Source organism: Mobula hypostoma, chromosome X2 (genome assembly GCF_963921235.1).
Source record: "Mobula hypostoma chromosome X2, sMobHyp1.1, whole genome shotgun sequence".
Lineage (NCBI taxonomy): Eukaryota > Metazoa > Chordata > Chondrichthyes > Myliobatiformes > Myliobatidae > Mobula > Mobula hypostoma.
This window is the reverse complement of record NC_086129.1, coordinates 16,529,045-16,552,180: the sequence shown is the minus strand read 5'-3', so window position 1 is coordinate 16,552,180 and position 23,136 is coordinate 16,529,045. Positions and strand designations below refer to the sequence as shown.

Sequence of the window (23,136 nt, the reverse complement as noted above, 5' to 3'; positions counted from 1 at the left end):
GAAAGATAAGCTCCCAATATCAAGACATTGTATTGTGATAGCACACTCTGCTATTTAAGCAATCCTATATGAAGCACATTTAGTTTCTACTTCACCAAGGCATGACTAATAGTAAATAAAAGTATTTTTAAAAATTATCGATACTGGGAAACCTGAAATATAAAAAGGCCAGATCAAGACAACAAATGTGGAAACTAATGTCAAACTAGTGAAATATGAATGTTGCACTTAGATGCGCGGCTATACCGAAACAAACCTAAAGTGCCTGCCTGATAATGCTGAATTATTCGCCCTGCCTCATATCACACCGGTAATTATAGCAGATAATGTTGGCAACATGCCTCCCAAACAAGGTAGACGCACATCTACTCCCCAGTCTCCTACCTGTTCTGCCAGCCCTGAATCAAATTGGTATATTTGCTCAGCAAACCCTCCACAACCTTGCCAGTTTCTGGGTGAGGCTGCCGCTGCTCTTCGCGGACGATCCGCACCGATTCCGCGGGTGGCGTTGAGCTGGGGCTGCTGCAGTCGTTCTTCGCCGCCGAGCCCCTTTCGCTCGGGGAGGCCGAGCTCCTTCTGGAACCGCCGCCGCCGCCGCTGCCAGCCCCCAGGGCCGCCTTCTCCGTACTAAACATCTACCGCGATAGGCGCCACGTCTTTCCTCCTCGGTAAAACACGACGTAGCGAGAATCTGACAATGTCACCGAGGCCGAGCGGGAGCTGCGGGGGCGCGCGCGCGGTTGGTTGGCCGAACGCGGCCGGCAACGGACGCCCCGCGCTCGAGCTGCCCGGGAACGCAGCCCTGGGTGTCAACTGGGCGCTCTCCGTGCCAGGTAATCGCGGGCAGGCGGGTTGCTGTGCGGAATCCGTTGATTTCTCTGATCCAAGGGACGTGGCGCTTCGTCACGGATGCCCCTTTGCCTTGGATCGGGCGGCCTGACTCGTCTCCGCCCTGCCACCTGGTCCCAGTCGCTGGCTCCCGTTGTCTTGCCAGGACACCGACACGCCTCTCGTTCCGTCACATAGGCCCGGAGGAGGGCGGGCGCCGTGCGGCCCTCCTCGCTCGTGACAACCCCCCTTCGCAGGTTTGTGAGTGACCGTGTTTCACGGCAGGCAGTTGTAGCTTGTCATTGCCTGCCTCTACACTCTTCCCTCCCTGGCCTGCCCCCGGTGGGCGAGACCGCTCTCCGCTGCCCCTCACGCGCCGATTGCGTAAGGCGAGAGAGAGAGCGTGCGTGAGCAGGATCACGCGGCTGCCAGTGAAACTGGCGAGATGGGAGTCTGGGCTGCAACTTCAGCCACCGAAACGGGGCTTGCAACCCCTTTCGGGCTTAGAGAAACGCCATCATTCTAAACACACGTTTTAAAATAGCCATGTGGGAGCGTGTCTTGGGAAAGATCATTCTTCCAACAAACTGCTGGCGGAACCAAGCGGGATCTATATTAGGTTACAGTATTACTATAACATGTAGGGAAATGCAGTGGAAAAACTTGCGTGCCATCCACACAGATCATTCGACATGCAAGTACATCAAGGTAATAAAAAGTAAAACAGGATGCAGAGTAAAATATTACGGCGAGAAAGTTCATTGGATGTCGATAAATAAGGTACTGGGACGCAATACAGTAAACACAAATGCGGCAGGTGTTGGAAATCCAGAGCAGCGTGGAGGAACTCAGCAGTTCAGGCTGCATCTATATAGAAGTAAATAATCAGTCAACGTTTCGGGCTGAGACCCTTCATCAGGACTGGGGCACAACAATGTACGTTGACATATCAAGAGTTCCTCTTTTAAGCATGTAAGGATTTCGTTCAAGAGTCTGATGACAGCGGGATAGAATTTGTCAAAGTAGCATCTGTTTTGGGGGAGGAATTGTCGACGTATTGGAAGGTTGGACAATTGCGTCCCTCCCCCACCACTGTCGCAGATGCTGCTCGACACCACGAGTTCCTCCAGCAGATTGTTTGCTGCTTCAAATTCCAGCATCCGAAGTTTCGTGGTTCTTTAGACCATCCATCCAAAGTATGCTTTCCTCCATTAAATCCAGTTCACCTCACAAACTGGTCAATTTTCATTCAGTGCTGGTGAACTGCCTCTCTCACTTTCCACTTTCCGCCTCCAATGTTTGCACCACCCTAAGCAGGGTGAATGTACGAAAGGCAGCTGGTCCGGATGGAATACCTGGCCGTGTGCTCAGAGTCTGTGCAGGGCAGTTGGCCGGGGTCTTAACGGACATTTTCAATCTGTCCCTGGCCCAAGCAGTTGTCCCCACAAGTTTCAAGATCGCCACCATCATGCCAGTGCCGAAGCATTCCACTTCCACAGGCCTGAATGACTTCCGTCCAGTTGCACTCACCCCCATCGTTGCAAAGTGCTTTGAGAGACTGATTCTATCACATCTGAAATCCTGTCTGCCCACTACCCTGGACCCCCATCAATTTGCCTATCACACCAACAGGTCAACAGAGGACGCCATTTCCACGGCACTTCACTCTGCCCTGACCCACCTGGACAGCCCCAACTCTTACATCAGAATGCTGTTCAGTGACTTTAGTTCGGCATTCAATACTGTGATCCCCTCCAAGCTGATCGCCAAACTTCGCCAGCTTGGTATCAGCTCATCCCTCTGCAAATGGACCTTGGACTTCCTGACCAACAGACCTGAATCAGTTAAGTTAGACAACCTCTCCTCCTCCACTCTCACCCTGAACACTGGCGTGCCTCAAGGCTGTGTGCTGAGCCCTCTTCTGTACTCCCTTTTCACCTATGATTGCGTTCCTGTACATGGTTCTAACTGCATAATCAAGTTCGCAGATGACACCACGGTGGCTGGCCTGATCAGAAGGGATGACGAGACGGCCTACAGGGACGAGGTCCAGCAACTGGCTGTGTGGTGTGCCGACAACAACCTTGCCCTTAACACCCAGAAGACCAAGGAGATCATTGTGGACTTTTGGTATGCTAGGAGCCACACTCACGTCCCCATCTACATCAATGGAGCTGTAGTGGAGCGTGTATCAAGCTTCAAATTCCTTGGTGTCCACATTTCCAAAGATCTCACCTGGTCCCTGAACTCCTCCATCCTGATCAAAAAGGCGCAACAGCGCCTTTATTTCCTGCGGAGCATCAAGAAAGCTCACCTCTGTCCCAGGATACTGACAGACTTTTAAAAAAGCGCTCCAGCATGTGGTGAAAACTGCCCAGTGGATTATCAGCACCCAATTGCCCACCATTGAGAACATCTACCATAAACGCTGCCTGGGCAGGGTGAAAAGCATTATCAAGGATGCATCTCACCATAACCATGGACTTTTTACTCTCCTCCCATCCGGTAGGCGCTACAGGAGCCTCCGCTCCCGCACCAGCAGGCACAGGAAGAGCTTCTTCCCTGAGGCTGTGACCCTGCTGAACCTCACATCACAGCGCTAAGCAGTATTGCACCCATATTGTACTGTCTCAGTACTATTATATTTGTGTGCTGTAGCACTTACTTTTTATTCGCAGTTATTTTGTAAATAATACTATTCTTTGCATTTCTGGTTAGATGCTAACTGCATTTCATTGGCTTTGTATCTGTACTCGGCACAATGACAATAAAGTTGAATATAATCTAATCTAATTCATGAAGGAGAATTTCACTGGGAATAGTTTTCCCTATTCCTTCTCTAAAAATCACCTCCTTTCCAGAAATCTGTGTAGTTTACTGTGGCAAAAGTTGAACATTGAAGAACAATTCCTCTTTGGCCACATGCATTGCTTCCAGGATGTTGGTGTAGGCACTGCAGACTCTGGCATGTTGGTTCTACGTGACAGGGAACTAGAGGGTTATTAGATATTCACTCATTACACAAGGCAAGATATTCATTCTTGATGGCAGAAATCTCATGAGGATCGTGTTCCAGTTTGCCTTTCCAGGTGGCATACCACCACTTTATTCATCAATCATGATACCCTTCTGTCCATTGAGGTGGCATTATCACGATCAATACTTCAATGTTCTCACGGTGACAATGATGTTCTAATTTTCCATATCTTTAACATCATTTCAAGGAATAGAAAATGCCTGCACCTGACTTCTTTGTGTAAGAGGTAACTGTATTACATCTGCTCTCTACAGTCTGGGCAAGCGAGGTTATGGTCTACAAAAGCTGACATACATACAGTACATGCATATTTGCTCTTTTACACATTTCTTCCTTGGCCTCCCCTCCCTCCTCTTAACCCTAATCTGCTCCACCAATTCCCTGTTAAATGATTTAAAAAATTCATTGAATTTATGGTAAGACGAAGCGTGTGAAACCAAACAGTCCACAACGTACATCAAGTAATCACACAAGGACAGGCACATGGATGTACAAACTGTACAATTAGCAATGGCAGCTGTTGATGGCAGTACAGGACAACCACTTACTTTGAACTGCTTGCCACAGGTGGAGCAGAGAAAGTCCTTCCGATCAGAGTGCCGCAGCATATGTAGTCGAAGCTTGTCCGGCCGGCAGAAGGCTTTGTCACATTCTGTACACTGGTAAATCTTCTCAGAGTGGAAGCTTCGAATGTGCTTCTTTATCTATTCATTGATACAAGGACAAAACAGGATAAAATAGCTACCAGTCTCCAACTACACCAATCCATTCATACTCATGTCTTCCAAATCCTATCTATACCAATCCCTTCACACTGAACTTTAATACTCCATTGAAACTGTCCTTTCACATACTTCTCCCATGTTCCAGCTACCAAATGTAGCATTTTGTTCTTAAACATACTCCAGCACATTCACACTTTCTGCTCACCATCCCTTCAATATACTCATTCTTTCCACGCTCCAGGAAAACTCCATTTGTACCAGACCTGGTATAATCATGCTTTCAACTATTCACCTCTGTCTCAACAAACACACATTATAAACCATCCCCAACTATCAATAGGTTCATAAAAGTCCAGTACGCATGTACAACAACAAAAGCTAGAAAATCTTTGTGTTTTGAGAGGAAATGGATTACAAAATTACAGTGGTGTTGTTTCAGAAAGGAAATTGTTGAGACCACATCTGGAATACCATGTACAAATATGGTCTCTTTATTTAAGGAAATACATTAATATGTTGTATGTCACTCTGCAGTAATACCTGGAATGGCCAGGTTGTCTTATGGGGAAAGGTTACACAGGCTTAGCTTGTATCCAATGTAGGTTAGAATGAAGTATTTAAAACAAAAAGGTTGCCCATTTGAAACACATGGGGTAAAGTGATTTCTCCCAAAGGATCAGGAGCCTTTATAACTCTCTTGGTCAATGAACAGTGAAAAGACTTTTTTTTTTAAAAAGTGGAGATCGAGTTTTGTAGCAGGGAGTGAAAGATTGACAGGTGTCCCCCGCTTTTCGAACATTCACTTTACGAAACCTCACTGCTACGAAAGACCTACATTAGTACCGTTTTCACTTTCAGAAGGTGTTTTAACTGTTACGAAAAAAATTCAGCACGCAATAAAAGGCAGCGCACTCCCCGAGCAGCCGCTCTCCCCCGGATTCGGAACTGCTTTGCTTTAACACCTGCCTGTGAGCAGCCGTTTACAAGATGAGTTCTATGGTATTGGATAAGCCTGAAACAGCTCGTAAGAGTGTCACACTTAGCGTAAAACTAGACATAATTAAGCGTTTTGATCGTGGTGAACAAGTAAGGACAACGTGAGTTTAGCTAGTGGAAGCTGACAAACATGATGTTGAAGAGGTTTTGGCATCCCATCACCAAGAACTGACAGATGAAGAGCTGATGCAATTGGAAGAAAAAAGGATAACAATCGAAACCGAATGAGTAATGATAAAGTATGACTTTAATTTTGAAAGGGTACGTCAGTTTAGGAGATATTTACAGAATGGTTTGAGTCCTTACAAAGAACTGTGTGATAGAAAAATGCGCGAGGTTTAGCAGTCAAGCAAGCCTTCCACATCAGCCACAGCAGACGGTGAAACTTGATCTTCAACATTGAGGCGGGCAGTCATAGGAGAAGATGACCTGCCTGCTCTAATGGAAACAGGACACCCCAGTGTCCCACCACCCCAAACCCCAGGCCACGGACAGATACCGATTCGTGGAGAATGCAACGGTAGCCAGGAAGCACAAAGCACATCTTCAAGAAAAAAGTCGAAATAAACATGTTAATTAATTAGGTGCCGCCAACCCAGATCAGAAATGACGCAATCGGAAATCGGCACCGATCTGGGCTGACAATTACGTGTCGGGCGGCACCTAATTAATTAGCTTGTTTATTTCGGCTTTTTCCTTAAAGATGTGCCGTGTACCTCCCAGCTACCGCTGCATTCCTGCATGCTTCGCAGCAATGTATCGCACGGCGGCCTGGAACTTGGGGGCCACTGCACCACCCAACCTGCAACAACTCAGTCTAACACACCATCATCAGTGTGCTCAGCAAGCTGTCTTCCCTATTCCCGTAAGTGATACTACACTGTAGATACATTATTTCTACTTTATATAGGCTGTGTATTTTTACGTGTTATTTGGTATGATTTGGCAGCTTCACAGCTTAAAGGTTACTGGAGAGAGTGTTCTTGCCAATGGCGCTTGCGTGAGATTTTCGCTCCGGAGAACAGTTCAGTAATGATTGTGGAAAAGTATTTCTACTTTATATAGGCTGTGTATTTATCATATCATTCCTGCTTTTACTATATGTTACTGTTATTTTAGGTTTTAGATGTTATTTGGCATGATTTGGTAGGTTATTTTTGGGTCTGTGAACGCTCACAAAATTTTCCCATATAAATAAATGGTAATTGCTTCTTCGCTTTACGACATTTCGGCTTACGAACCGTTTCATAGGAACGCTCTACTTTCGGATGGCGGGGGAAACCTGTATATGGATAGGTTAGAATACATAGTTGAGCTGACAATCTAATGATCCATGATCTCAGTAAACGGTGGGTCAGGTTTGAATGTCAAGTGACCCACTCTTGCTCTTAATTTCAATGTTCACACCATCCATTCTTACATATCCTTTTTCCATCTCATTTCTCTCATCCCAAATTTCAGCAATACCAGTTTTTAAAATGTTCATCGAGGCTTTGAGCATTCTTCTCCATATCATGTATGGAGCTGAAACAGATGGGGGAAGATCTTAAATGGATTTCTTGCACTGTATTTCTTGGGAGATGGACACAGACCGAGGCAAAACAGCAGTAAAGTCATGGACTATATCCGGATTACAGAATAGGAGGCTGTTTTGAGCCACGATAAATCCCCAGCACCTGACAAGGTGTCCCTGGGACACTGTGGGAGGCTAGTGCAGAAACTGCAGGGGCCAGGTAGAGATATTTAAAACAATCTTCACCACAGGTGAGGTGCCAGAGGAGTGCAGGATAGCTAACATTCCCTTGTAGGAGAAAGGCTCTAAGAATAAGAAGGAAAATTATAGGTTGGTGAGACAGACATCAGTAATGGGTAAATTATTGGAAGGTATTCTAAGGGACCGGATATATAAGCATTTGGATAGACAGGGCCTGATTAGGGATAGTAAACATGGTTTTGTGCGTGATAGGTCATGTCTAACCAACCTTAGAGTAATTTGAGGAGATGACCAGGAAAATTGATGAAGGAGAGGCAGTGGATCGTCAGCTTGAACTTTAGTAAGGCTTTTGACAAAGTCCCGCTTGGGAGACTGGTCAAGAAGGTTCAGTCGCTTGGCATTCATGATGAGGTAATATATTGGATTTGACATTGCCTTCATGGGAGAAGCCAGAGGGTGGTTTTAGGGTGTTGTCTCTCTGACTGTCAGAAGAGTGAAAGGGAATAGGAAGACAGTGCAGAGTGTCCCTGTGGCTGTTCCCCTCAATAACGGGTATACCACTTTGAATACTGTTGGAGGAATGACTTATCAGGGTAGCAGTAGTCAGATCCCTAGCAGTTAATGGCTCAGAAGGGAAGGACAGGAGAAGAGGGAGCAGTAATGATAAGGTATTCCATAATTAGAGAAGGAGACAGGAGATTCTGTGGATGTGAAAGAGACAGCCGGACAGTATGTTGCCTCCCAGGTGCTAGGGTCAGGGACGTCTCAGATTGGGTCCATGGCATATATACATACATATATATATTAGGAAAAGGAACGAGGTCCTAAAGAGAGATCATAGGGAGATCAGTTGAAAGCTGAAAAGCAGAACCTTAAGGGTAGTATTCTCTGGATTGCAGCCCATGCCATGTGCCAGTGAGGGCAAGAACAGGATGACTTGGTAAACGAATGTGTGGCTGACGAATTGGTGCAGGGTTAGGGGTTCAGATTTCTGGATTATTGGGATCTCTTCTGGGGAAGACCTTCCAAAAAGGATGGGTAACACCCAAATTTGAGAGGGACCAATACAGTATCCTTGTGGGCAGGCTTGCTAAAGTTGTTGGAGAAGGTTTAAACTAATTTGACAGAGTGATAGGGCTGAGGACAGGGCTGTTGGTATACATGTTGATGCAGTGTGTAGTAAAAGCGTGAGGAAGGATAGATAGTTGATAGGGCAAATTTGCAGTCAGTGGGATGGGCTGAAGTGTGTCTTTAAATTAAATAGTAAGGAGATGGGTCCAGCAGTTTGGGAAATGTGAGGATAAAGTAAGAGAGAAGGAAAGTGCAGGAGCCTACAGAGTAAAGAAACAAATTTAGGAAGGGAGAAGAATTTACTTCCTGTAACATGGGGCAAAATTGAAAAAGGTGATGAATACAGGACTGAAGGTGTATTTAATGCACACAGGTAGATGAGCTTGTAGCGCAATTAGAAATTGGCAGGTATGGCACTGTGGGCATCACAGAGTTGTGGCTGGAAGGTCATAGTTGGGAGCTTACCATCCAAGGATACACATTGTATCAAAAGGACAGGCAGGTAGGCAGAGGGGGTGGATGGCTCTGTTGGTAAATAATGAAATCAAATCTTTAGAAAGAGGTGACATGTATGTACTTTGAAAATACATTTACTTTGAACTTTGAATGTTGAACGATTAGAAAGATATGAGCCAATGTAGGCAAATGGAACAGAGCTCAGGGGACCAAGGTTCAAAGTAATTTAGAATCAAAGTACATACAACTGTATGTGTTACCATATATTACCTTGAAATTCATTTTCTTGCAGGCACTTACAGGAAAATCAGAAGTACAATAGAAGTTACTAAAACTATACACAAACAAAAACCAACAAACACCAATGTATAAAAGGCAAATAACAAAAAGTAATACAAGAACATGAATTTGAAAGAGTTCTGTAGAACACAGAAACAGTTCAGAGTTGTGGTGAGTGACAGTTCAGGAACCCGGTGGTTGTCAGGTAATAACTGCTCCTGAACCTGATAGTGTGGGAACTAACGCTTCTGTACCTCCAACTTGATGGCAGCAACGACAAGAGAGTTTTGTTGTGACAGCGCCCCCTGTAAATGTGCTCAATGATGGGGAGAGCTGAGTCTCCTTTGTCTGCAGTTCCCCGAGTTTGTCTACAAAAGTTGGAATCCCTGAACCCGGGGAAAGCTTGCCCTGAACTACAACGTCCACAGCTGCCTGCAACTTAGGGTCAGACGGTACTTTACAAGGTGATGAAAAGGAATAAGCTGTAGACTGGAATACCAAAAAGGGCACAAAGTAGAAAAATGTATAGTGCCTTGATAAAGTCATACAGCACAGGAACAGGTCCTTCATCCCAATTTGCCCACGTCAATCCTCGCCAACCTGAGCTCAGTTCCATTTGCCTACATTTGACCCCCATCTTTCTAATCATTCAACATTCAAAGTAAATTTATTATCAAAGTACATACATGTCACCATATACTACCCTGAGGACAAAGAAATACAACAGAATCAATCATAAATCACAAAGACTAACAACCAATGTTGAAAAGAAGTCAAACTGCAAAAATAATAGAGTGGAGAAGATGGCGGCACGACGGCAGCGCACACGGTCTCTCCGGTGATGAGTATGTTATCTCAAGTAGGAGACAGTGCACAATTCTGATTTGATGGAGACAGACATGAGAGTACGGAGGAACATCTGGAAAACTTCTGAAATGCCCGCTTCACTGCTGCTGCTACTGTGTGGTAACCGGAATCTCCAGAGCAGAAGGCCCCGAAATCCTCAGCTTTGCTTGTTTCAGCGGCCGGGGCGAGGTCGAAAGCGCTCGGCAGTGGATGGCGCTCGGGAGGCTGAATTGGAGGGCTGGTCGGAGGCTCGAAGTTTTCGGATGGATGGACTTGGTGTCAGCTGCTTCCATGGCATCGGCAAGTTGACGGTGCCTGCAGGTTTATGGCAGGGAGTTTCTCCCTTTTGCCGCCGCTATCGGGGACTCAGGAGTTGATCGACTCAGGGACTTTTGAGACCTTTTTTTCCCGTGCCCATGGTTTGTTCTTCATCAAATTATGGTACTGCTTTGCACTGCTGTAACTATATGTTATAATTATGCGGTTCTGTCAGTGTTAGTCTTTGGTTTGTCCTGTTTTCTGTGATATCACACCGGAGAAACATTGTATCATCTCTCAATGCATGTATGCATTTCTAAATGACAATAAAAGAGGACTGAGTGTTCTCATAATCTAATAAGTACATAAATAATGTTGCGAACATGAGTTGTGGAGTCCTTGAAAACGAGTCCACAAGTTGTGGAATCAGTTCAACGTTGAGTTGAGTAAACCTATCCACGCTGGTTCAAGAGCCTGATGGTTGAAAGGTAATAACTGTTACAGAACCTGGTGGTGGGACCCAAGGCTCCTGTACCCTCTACCCAATGGCAGCAGCAAGAAGAGACCATGGCATGGATGGTGGGGGTCCATGATGATGGATGCTGCTTTCTTCAGGCAGAACTCCTTGTGGATGTGCTCAATGGTGGGGAGAGCTTTGCTTGTGATGGACTGGGCTATATCCACCACTTTTTGTAGGCATTTTCACTCAAGGGAATTGGTGTTTCCATACCAGGCCATGACACAACCAGTCAGAATACTCTCCACTGTGCATCTATAGAAGTTTGCCAAAGTTTTAGAAGACATACTGTATCTGCACAAACTTCTAAGAAGGTAGCAGTCCGGATCATGCTGGAAGCTTTGACAGCCTTCCTTGCTGTCCATTATCCACAAGATTCTACATCTTCTGATCCTGTACTCCGACATCTTTAACCTCTTGCTGCAGCTGTCTGAGGTACTCAACTGCTTCAAGCAATCAACTTGCTTCAATGAGTATCGTCTAGTAGCACTGTGATGAAGTGCTTTGGGAGGATGGCCATGAAACATAATAATTCCTCCTTGAGGAATAACTTGGATCCGCTCCCAATTGCCTACCGTCACAACAGGTCAATAGCAGATGCCATTTCATTGGCTCTTCTCTCAGCCCTGGAACATCTGGACAGTGAAGATGCATACATCAGGATGCTCTTCAGTCATTCCAGCTCAGCATTCAATATTATCATTCCCTCAAAACTAATCAATAAGGTCCAATAACTCCTTGTGCAACTGGATCTTCAATTTCCTCACTTGCTGACCCGTCAGTACTAATTGGCAAAAACATCTCCTCCACAATCACCATCAGCACAGGTGCACCATATGGCTGTGTGCTTAGCTCCTGCTCTACTCACTTTATACTTATGTGTGGCTAAGTACAGCTCCAATGCCATATTTAAGTTTGTTGACAACACCACTGTTGTGGCCAAATCAGAGGTAGTGATGAAAATTATAATGGAGATTGAAAATCTGTTTGGTTTTGCTGACATTGGCTGAGAGGCACCACTCAAAGAGCTGATTATTGACTACAAGAGGAAGAAGCCAGAGGTCCATGAGCCAGTCTTCATTCGGGAATTGGAGGTGGAAAGTGTCAGTAACTTTAATTTCCATTATTAAATCAGAGGATCTGTCCTGGGACCAGCACGTAAATATTGTTACAAAGAAGGCACCTCTACTTTCTCGACACTTGAAAGATTTGGTGTGTCGTCTAAGACTTTAACAAACTTCTATAGAAGCACGATGGAGAGTATTCTGACTGGCGTTTTCATACCAGGTCATGATGCAACCAATGCCCAAGAACGGAAAAACCTTCAAAAAGTGGTGGATTTAGCCCAGGAAATGCCGTCTCCACCCACCACATCCCAAACCTAAACTGTCTGGTCTTGCACTTTTCTGAGGAAGCCCAACGAAAGTTCAAAAAGGAACATCTCACCTGACTACATGGAATTCAGGAATTTCAGATGACCAGATTTGTTTAATATCATAGAGCTACACAACACTGATAAGCAGGACCATCAGCCCAACTCACCCAACCCAAAGCTGCTTAACTTAGATAGTCTCATTTACTTGTGTCTGGCCCCTATCCCTCAAACTTTTCCTATCAGCTGTCCAAATGTCTTTTATGTCATAATTGTATAGTGAATTACAGGGAATGACTACGACCAAGAGCTAGGATAAGAGGCTCTGAGTGTCCAGTGTGTTGGTGTGGGAGAGCGTTTTCCAGCATTAAAGGTTTACAAGTCCACCAAGCAAAGTTGAAGTGCTATTCCATCCCAGTGGATGAAGATGAGATTACTCCACCAAGCACAGATGATGCGGTCTTTTCAACCACTGATTCACAAGCCACAGCGATTCGCTCTGGAGAGAGTCATCACACTCCAGGTCAGATGAGAGATAACCCAGGTCAGGTTTCAGACCACAGTCCCCAGGTAGATCCTTCGCATGATGGCTGTGGTGTGGAGGTAGAGAAGAAGAGGAAGGTCAAGTGGCCAGCAATGGCAGATGAGAAGGCTTGGCGTGTATTTGATGAGGATATCAGTATGATGTTGGAGAACACTCTCAGGGGAACATTAAAGAGAAAGTTGGAAGTGATGGGCGATATGACTTACGATGTTGGAAAGTACAGGTTTGGTTTGGTTGAGTTGAAGAAAGCAAAGCCTACACAGCAACCAAGCAGGCGCCAGGAGGAGATTAGTAGGTTGAGGAGAGAGCTTAGATCGTTGAGACAGAGGTGGAAGGTAGCAAGTGAGGGTGACGAGCCAGGGCTTGCTGATCTCCGAAAGCATTTTCGAATAAAGTTAGCATCACTCCATCGTGCAGAATCACAATGTAAAAAGAGAAAGAAGAGAGAGAAGGCAAGAAAGTCGTTCTTTGAGAACCCTCACGAGTTCACAAAGAAACTGTTTGAACAAAGTAAGAGCGGGCAGCTTAACATCTCTCAACAAGAACTTGAGGATCACCTGGCAAGCACTTACTCTAACGAACAGCGGGAGGCTCCTTTGCTTGACATTTCAGGGCTTGTGAAGCCTACCAAGCCAGGAGTGAAGTTCGATCTGTCAGAACCCAAACTGGCAGAAGTTGAACGGTTCATCAGAAAGGCAAGGTCAGGCTCAGTGCCAGGACCTAATGGATTGCCATATAAGGTGTTCAAGAAGTGTGAAGAGCTGAGGAAATACTTGTGGAGACTGTTAAAGGTGGGGTGGAGACAAGGTGTTGTTCCTTTGTCATGGAGTGAGGCTGAAGGAGTATACACCCCGAAGGAAGAGAATTCTTCTACATTGAATCAGTTCCGACCAATTTCACTCCTGAATGTAGAGGGGAAGATTATGTTTGGCATTCTGGCAGAAAGAAGATCTTCATTTGTGATTGAGAATGGATTAGTAAATACATCTGTGCAGAAGACAGGAGTACCAGGCTTCCCAGGATGCCTTGAACATTCTAGTATGATATGGCATAGCATCCAGGAGTCAAAAGGGTTGAGAAGAAATCTGGCTGTAGTTTGGCTTGATCTGGCAAATGCGTATGGTTCTGTTCCCCATGTCCTGATTGAGTTTGCGATGGAATTCCTATGGATTCCTGCTAAGGTGAGGAACTTTGTTATGCAGTACTACTACGATTTCCGGATGAGGTTTTCCACTCAGCAGTTTACAACTAGGTGGCAGAGCTTGGATGTTGGAATCCCAATGGGATGTGCAATTTCACCCATCCCCTTTTTGTGTTTGCCATGGAGGTCATTGTGAGGGCTGCAGAATCAGTGGGACCAGGTGTCGCACTTGATGGTGGAGGGGAGTTACCACCAATACAAGCGTTCATGGACGATCTTACCCTTTTGGGTCCCAGCACGGAGGCAGTGGAAAATATACTATCTAGACTCGAGGAGCTAATGGATTGGGGAAGAATGAAGTTCAAGACCAAGAAGTCAAGGAGCCTTGTTCTTAGGAGAGGAAAGCTGGTTGACTTTCATTTCACCCTTTGAGGAGAGGAGATTCCATCCACTCAGGACCAACCGGTTAAGAGCCTCGGGCGATGGTACACAGAGGAGCTGAGAGACACCAAGAGGGTTCAAGAGACAGGAGAACAGATCAGCAGAGGTCTGATGTCTGTTGACAAGTGTGGCTTGCCTGGCAAGTTGAAGTTGTGGTGCTTGCAGTACGGACTGATGCCACAGATAATGTGGCCACTAACTGTCTATGAAGTGGCAATGTCCCATGTTAAGGCAAAGGAACGGAAGATCAACAAGTATGTGAAGAAGTGGCTTGGAGTACCGAGCAGCCTCACCAATGTTGCAATCCACAGTAGCCAGACAAAGCTTACCATCCCAGTGCAATCCCTTGTTGAGGAGGTCAAGGTAGCCAAGGTAAGATCAATCTTGATGCTTCGAGACTCAAAAGACCCTATCATCAAGAACACCCAGCCGAATGTGAGATCAGACAGGAAGTGGTCAGCCTGTGTAGCAGTTGATGAGGCAGAGTCTGGATTGAAGCACAAGGAGACGGTTGGGGCTATCCAGCTAGGTCGCCAGGAACTTGGATGGACAACCCACAAGTGGTGGTCATCTTCTACAGGTAAGGAGCGCCGTGAGCTTGTAACACAAGAAATACGAGAAGTAGAAGAGGAGAAGAGGTTAGCTAAAACAGCTGGCCTGGCCAAACAAGGGGCTTGAACCCAGTGGGAAAGTGTTGAACAACGACATTTATCTTGGAATGTTCTGTGGCAGATGGAACCGCTCCGCATTTCTTTTTTATGCAGAGCAGCGTACGATCTGCTCCCAACACCTGCCAAGCTCAGCACCTGGTATGAAATAAGACAGACAGGTGTGCTGCTTGTGGGAAGAAGGGAACACTTCAACATATTTTGAGTGCATGCAGAGTCAATCTTTCCAGCGGCATGCACACTTGGAGACATAACAACGTTCTCAAAGTTGTAACAGAAGCGGTTGAGCACAGAGTACTGCAGCACAACTTATCTCATGCCCCATGTTGCACAGAACATCACATATCATTTGTGAAAGTAGGCTCCAAGTCAAGGGTGTACAGCGCAGGCTCACGATCAAGCATACTTTCTTCAGCCAATGATTGGTGTGTCAAGGCTGACCTGGACGGGAAAGGCAGTTTCCCAGAGCAAATAGCTTTCACCAAATTGCATCCAGATATAATTATATGGTCTGACACCAGTAGAGAAGTGGTTATTGGTGAACTCACAGTCCCCTGGGAAGACAACACCGATGAAGCCCATGAGCACAAGTTAACCATGTATGCAGAATTAAGATCAGAGTGCAGAGACAGAGGGTGGAAGGTCTCATGCTATCCATTCAAAGTAGGCTGCCGTGGGTTTATTGCCTCCACTCTCCAGAAGTGGCTGCATGACCTTGGCTTCACTAGAAGAGAGATCAAGCCAACCAGCAGGGCTGTAGCTGAGGCAGCAGAGAAAGGATCAGCATGGGTGTGGACCAAGTATGTCCAGAGGGGCAGATAGTCAGACAGTGTATACATATCTTGCAAACCCTTCAGTAGTTGCATAGCCTGCTCTTCAGGTGTCTATCTGTTGGATGGAAGTGACCAACAACTCTGATAGAGGCAGATGCCAAGTTTTTAAGCTCACCAGTGGGAGGTGGTGCTTTAGCACTGCTGGCCCACCACCTCGAGGGAGTCTTGATCATAAGCGGGCTGAAACTCCTGAAGACAGGTGGCAGATCAACTGATGATCCCACTGGTGATAGCACAGGACAGTTAACATCTTAGTCCATGTGTATTTTGTAACTCATACCCACTTCTGCCACTTCCACTGGCAGATTGCTCCACGTATGCATCATCCTCCCCATGTACTGAAAGATATTGAGTTATGGGGAATGAGATGGGGGCAGTAGGTTTGCTCTGAGTAAGAGCATGCAACACAGCTATTGTTGAAATCAGAAACCCCAAAAGACTTGTTAAGTACAGGCATTAAAGTCATACAGAACCACATCGACTTTCGAAAAGTCTGAAACAGGCACTTACCTGGATAAAGTCTGGAAATTGTTTTTTACAGGAGGGACAGGTGAAACAGCCGTTAGTAACATGAACTGCAACGTGTTCTTTGAGGAGATCCAGCCTATCAAAAGATTCTGTACAGAAAATACAGGAGTAGCTTTTCTGATCAGAGTGGAACTTCATGTGTGAATCACGTGCTGAACTGTTTATGAAGCCTTTGTTACAGATATCACAGGTCAGTGGGTAGTTGCCCTCCCGCCCATGGAAATGCAGGTGCTGATCCAACTTCTCTTTCTCCCGAAATGCTTTCCCACAGTGAAGGCATTTAAATGGTCGAAAAGTTTTACGTATAAAGAGATGGTGGAGAGCAGCATTCTAAAGGAAAAAAAAGTAAAAGGCATTTATACATACATATTCATTTCAAAAACAGTTGTTATCGTACGTTGTCATCCAGTAAAATCCCACAAGAGCACGCATGTTATTGAAAAATATTAAAAAACTACAACTGCTGTAAATCGAGATAAGAATCAGAAAATGCTGAAGAAACTCAGCAGTTCAGGCAGAACCTGTGGACAGAATATCAGAGTTTACATTTTGTTTCTGGTAAGATGACATTAACCACATGATAAACATTTCTCCTTCCACAGAAGCTGCCCGTCTCATTCAGTATTTCCTGCATTTTCTGGTTTTAATTCCAGCCTGTTATTTTGTGGACAATATAAAGATAAATGGAGGGGCAGGTTGTGTTCAGGAAGCATTGACTCTACAGAAGGACATAGACAGATTCGGAGGATGAGCAAAGAAGTGGCAGATGGAATACAGTGTGGGGAAGTGTATAGTCAGGCACGTAGGTAGAAGGAATGAAAGGCATAGACTATTTTCCAAACGGGGAGAAAATTCAGAAATCAGAGGGGCAAAGGGACTTGGCAGTTCTCATGCAGGATTCCCTAAATGCAGATTGAGTCAGTGGTAAGAAGGGCAAATGCAATGTTAGCAATTTTGAGAGGACTAGAATGTCAGTAAGCTAACAGTACAAGAGGAAAACTGAAGATTTGAGAAGAGGAAATAGGAAAGGGCATAATGAATGTATTATACATTTCAGGCTTTCACCTGACACCCGTCATTCTAAGATTTTTTAATAAAAGCTTTTGTAAGAGGACGTAACGTTTCCCTATTAACGTAACTCAGTTGCAACAAGTAACTGTGCATCAAAGGAAAGTTACTTCCTCAGGACAAATGAAATGTCCACCAGATGGTCCAGTCAACTCAGTGCTGAAAATCCAAAATTACTACATCACTCAGTGGCCAAAGTCTGCACTCAAGATTTACCCAAAAACAAAATAATGCAATGCAATCATCAAGAGAATACATTACAGCTGGGAAAGGAGTGATTAAGAGCCTTATGTAAATAAAAATTAGATTTCCTCCAGCTTAAGACATTTATTACAGAACATGCAATATAGTACAAACTACATGACGCATCAGAGCAACCATGACAATTTACCCAACTTCATACTCTTAACTGCAACTATTCCTGTTTATTTTGAAACATAAATATCTGTCTTTTGCATTCAGACATGATAATTGGAGGACAACTAAACTACATCTCATCTGTAATGCTTCGTATATTAACATTATTAACATGGTTGGCCCACTAATGTTTTCTGTAGTTGTCTCCTTGTTTTACATTCAATATCTAATGAAACATTGGTTACTTGAAAATTACACAAAACTAAAAATGAAGATGGTATGACACAATGAAGATTAACTAATGCAGACAATGTGAAGAGCCACAAGGTCAACCCCCAGTTCAGTAGTCTGACTTCTCGTTGCTTATTAATCTTAATTATATGGGTTTGAGAGCATGGTTTTCCAACAAACGCACCAGGATATAAACAGTGTGGAAAAAGCAGAGCCATTCAAAATTTAAATTGCAACCAAGTCTGAAACCAGTAAGTGACTAATTTAGGACAGATATCAGAAAGATTTTCTTCTGATCTACAACATGAATTCTGTTTTCAAAAGAAAGAAGGTAGCAACTACAAGATAATGATCCTAAAAAAGACTGGCAGTGTGCTAGAACTGAAGTTAATCCTATCACTCATACTATTTACGTAGTAACCAAAATAATGCAAGAATATCCAATGATTTAATCAAGCATCTGTATTATAAACAGACACACGGAGATTAGTAAAGGCATGACTCAATAGCCCATTTTGATCGAGAATTTAATCAGTCGATGCAGGGACACCAAGTGGAAGTAGAATACAAGACAAGAATATTCTCACAAGAATTTCTCACAAGTTAAAAGTTGAACCATGGTTTTGCCAACATGCTTAGACCAATAAAAAACCCACCTGAAAATCCACCTGCGAAGCATATGGAAAAAGAAAATACTGATAAAGTTAAATACTACAACCAAAACTGCCACTCAATCACTTAAACAACTTCAAACAACATTTTAATTAAGTACAGTCCATGCAAAAATTAAATAAGATTAATGACAACACTATTAAAGAGCTATTTAGATAACTTTTATATAATACATTCCACAAGCACTGTATTTAATTGTTAACCAAAAGAGAGTTGGATATCATAATAATTCTTTGACAGATTAGAATAGGAAATGGAGGTGTCAATTCCTCAATCTAATCGCTGCCATAATGTATTCAGCATCTACCTGCTGCAAGATCAGATTTTAAGATTGATGCAGGTTCTTGACAAATACTCAAGCAATGAAAGTTAAAAAAAAGCAAATGCAAATACTGGAAATCTAAAACAAATAGAAATTGACAAAGGGTCTTCAACTTGAAAAGTTAACTGTTCCTCTGCCAATAAATGCAGCCTGACCTGCCAAGCATTTTCAATTTTTGTATTAAATCCTCAGGTAAGTTTTACACAGGCAACATTGTTAACTTTCATTTAAGAGCACAAATTGCCAGTTATCAATGGATACTCATTATATAGTAACCAACTCACCATTAAAAGAAATTCTAACAATAATTTTAAAAAGGTTTAATTATTTTAAACAAGTAACAACAGAACCACCAGTACATTACTGAATGCAGTCTCTCAAATCATATTTAAAATTAGTTTTTGAAAGAGGAAATTTGCTAATGCCCATTTTATTAAAAGGGGATTGGATTTGATTTAGAAGTTGAAATTTGCCTAAAGCATTGTATAATCTGAAATATAACTTTGAGTGCACCTCTACCCAAGAAGTTCTTGCAAGGAAGGACATTCATCTCAAGAGCAGACCAACTTTTAGCAGGACTATTCATGCTCCTGGAAGGTTCACTATTAAGTTAAGTGAAGATCGGCAGGGACAGATATTCTTCCTTGTTCCTTGGTGATAGTGTGCAGGAGTCCACCTGCAACCTGCCCAATGTATCAATAAAATGAAACACCAAGTCACCTTTCCTCAAGACTACCAGCCACAAAAGAGATGTCTAGCCCCTGTCATCTAACAACTACTTGTAATGCCCTGGTTCATATTTTTACTGTTATGCTGTATGTATTTCATTTGGCAGTTCTGTAAGAGTAGCCTGTTCTGTTTTCACCTTGTTTGGGTTACTGTTGAAGATAAGAGATGAGGAGAAATGTGTGCCATCCATTTAGGATGGTCGGATTAAGGGGAGGTTTCTCTGGTGAGGGACACGAAGGTTGGGTTTGGGGCTTTTGTTCGAGAGGGGATGAAGAGGGAAGACGTAGGAGAGAGGAGGCCATAGGATTTGACCTGGAGGGGGACCGTGATTTGACGAAGCCAGGGGCGAGACTGATTGAGGATCGGTGACTATGGAGAAACTCCACAGAGCTCCAACTTGTGCACACTTGACTGTTTCATTGAAATGGGCCCTTTTCTCTTATTTTTGTTCTTTTCTTTACTAACCCTTTAGTCAAATTAAAATTCATAAATATACTCTTAATCGTATGCGGTGTACTGTCCGTTATTTCGTGGCACTAATTTGTAACAGGATAGTGAATTACACAGCATCCACACAAACTGGGGTTTGGGGTGGGAGAGCACCTCAATCTCTCGAGATTGGCAGAGCTGGAGATTGTCTTCCCGAGACTTACGCAGCCAAGGAAACCAGGGGATTTCACACTTTCCTCATTTTAAAACTCTTATTGGCACTTCCAGCATACTATTTTTAAATAATTTCAGTTCTGATCCAAATTCCTATTGCCAATGGCAATGGCTTCCTATCCAACTATCACATATGCAAACCAGGTCCTTAATTTCAATCCTGTTTAATTCTAGATTCATTCACAACAGAGTATCTTATTTTTAAAAGTAAGAATCTGCAAATGATGTTGGTGATTACCCGTATGCGTTTGTTGCGCCGCACTTCCTCCCCAGGGCCAGTGGTTGTTTTGTTATTAGCAATACTTGAATCATTTTCTGGCTGCTCTAAGCTATTTGACGAGTCTTCCTCTTGATCCATTCCATTAGCCACAGGTTCATCTGTGTCTTCAAGGCGCCGCTTCACAGCGAGCTGTAATGCCTGATAGTGGTGAATAAAATTGGAAATAAACCAACACAAAGACATTAGGCAAATTGGATTAACACATTTTACATTGTCTTTTGCAATTTTGATCCAGGATGAAAAATGCATACGGGTAATCGTTAGCAATTGCACTTTCATCATTAATATCAAATATGTCTAATTCTTCCAAACACTACAAAAATGTTGTGCAGGAAAAAGGACTGACAGGAAATTTTATCTCATTATTAGGCGAGTTGCAATGATAGCTACCATAACTTCAGGCCTGACACATCCCACATAACTGGTCATCACTGTTTTTCTCAAATCATCGGCATACAAACAATCTCTATGGTAAGTACTCTACTACACCAGCTGTTACATTATGCAGCATGTATTATGGGTATTACACGTGTTTGTATAGTGGCTGTGAATATATTTCCCATTTTTGGTCTTTGTATTGTTTTCGTAAAAAGACACAGCTTTGCATTACTTAATGGAATTACACAGAGCTTGATGAAATGGACAAAGGAACAACAGAAACACACCTAAAATGCTGGAGGAACTTAGCAGGCCAGGCAGCATCTACGGTAATGAATAGACAGTCGACATTTGGGTCTTGTCTCTTCATTTCCATAGATGCTGCCTGACCTGCTGAGATCCTCAAGCATTTTGTGTGCGTTGCTCTGGATTTCCAGCTTCTGCAAAATCTGGTGCAAAGCAACAATAAGTTGCAATATTTCTGGAACTTGAATGGAAAATAAAATGTACAACAACTTGGACCTTGGGAGACTATATGACTTTTTTTTATGTGATTAGTGTTTTAAAAGTATTATGGAAATACAGCATTGGACAGTAAAGGTTTCCTCGAGGTCCTGAACAAGAAATTCTCACTTATATCGAATATCTTCAGTTACAAACAGGAAAATTACTCCATCAAATGAGATTTCCAAATCTGTAACTTCCTTGCAAGTAACCAAGTTTAAATTACCTGTCGATAATTCGCTGACAGATCTTGGTTCAATACCAAGATGATTAGATCAGGAGAAGTATGGTTAAGAATTGTGAAACAGTTTGTGCTCTTTATTTCAAGAGAACTATTTTGATAAGCTGACCACTCCTGATACATAGAAAGATGATAGAGAGACTTTTCACATTCCTTTGAAGTGGAAAGTTGGCTTCCGTTGATGATGCAAGTGACAGGATACAAGAATACGACTCCGAGTGTGCAAGTATGATTGGCGTTAAGTGGACAACAACCAGGTGGATCTACAGTGCTAAAGAGCAGAACTCTGACATGAACAGTTGTTTAATAACAGCATACTATGAAATGATTAATGTGGTTCAGGCACATTGTAGAGGCACAAATTTCTAAAGCATTCAGACAAAATTAAACATAGATATTATAAAGACAAATCAAAGATGGGAATAGATGGATTTTATGCAGGGACAGTTAATGAGAGATAACTATATGATGATTGCTGACTGGATGGAAACATTTAGAAATGAGCACTGATAAAAACATTTATGCCCATTTCCACAATGTATCATTGTTTTTAACATATTTCATGTATTGAAAGTACTTAATGGAGAAATTATGAAAGGAAGCATGTAACCTATGAATAGCTACGTTGCACAAGGATATCATATCCTCAAGTGGAGAATATACAGAGTTTTCATTGCAAATCAATATGTTGAAAGGTAGATCATTGATTAATTAGGACTAAAGTTATAAAGGTTGAGGTATTATTTGCACAAAAATATTAATAATATGGCAAAAGTATTTTTGACAAGGAGTAAGGGAAAGAAGGATACAAGGTTGATAAGACAGCAGTATTTCATTATAAAGCTTTATTAAATTTATTTTAGTAGAACGATAAAAGCAAAGTTCTTGTATTGGCACCAGTTTCTCTGAAGGAATAAATAAACATGCCAGTAAAGTAGGGTTTATGTGAAAGACAGGGAGATCCTGTTTGAGGTACCTTCAAACAGATAAGATTTATTTAGATAAATAAATTGATGCCATCAGCAAGAGATTAGATGAGGTTGCCTGAACAGGATATACCAAGATTACTTGAATGAAAACAAAGCTGAAAACGACTCACAGCTGTATTAAGCAAATCAAACAGGAATTGATTGAGAAACATGCCTGCTTGTTACTGGGTCATTCATGCATTGAGCTAATTGGAAGATAGGGAGGAACTCAGGAAAATTACAATCACCAGGACAGTGGTACTGAGCAATTTGTTGGAGCTATGGGCTGACAAGACTTTGGGTCCAAATGGACTTCATCCCAGGGACCTTAAAGTGGCCAATGAGATAAGTATTGTATTAATCCAATTCTTCCAGAATTGCATGGATTCAGGAAAAGTTCCAGTCATTTAAAATAGAATATTTAATTTTTTTATTCAAAAAATATAAAAAGCATAGAACTGAAGTCAGC

General features: G+C 43.1%; 2 protein-coding genes across 2 annotated transcripts in view; both read right to left on the bottom strand.

The window, feature by feature from the left end:
- nfrkb (nuclear factor related to kappaB binding protein) overlaps nucleotides 1–635 on the bottom strand; it is a 107,623-nt gene extending 106,988 nt beyond the window's left edge. The window contains exon 1 of the mRNA XM_063038441.1: nucleotides 441–635. Within this exon, the coding sequence (XP_062894511.1) occupies nucleotides 441–635 (195 nt within the window). The remainder of the gene's footprint in view (nucleotides 1–440) is intronic.
- Nucleotides 636–1,245: 610 nt separating this feature from the next.
- prdm10 (PR domain containing 10) overlaps nucleotides 1,246–23,136 on the bottom strand; it is a 134,578-nt gene continuing 112,687 nt past the window's right edge. The window contains exons 12-15 of the mRNA XM_063038440.1: nucleotides 20,535–20,714; nucleotides 16,237–16,584; nucleotides 4,363–4,569; nucleotides 1,246–1,350 (exon numbers count right to left, since the gene is read on the bottom strand). Coding sequence (XP_062894510.1) covers nucleotides 1,246–1,350; nucleotides 4,363–4,569; nucleotides 16,237–16,584; nucleotides 20,535–20,714 — 840 coding nt within the window. The remainder of the gene's footprint in view (nucleotides 1,351–4,362; nucleotides 4,570–16,236; nucleotides 16,585–20,534; nucleotides 20,715–23,136) is intronic.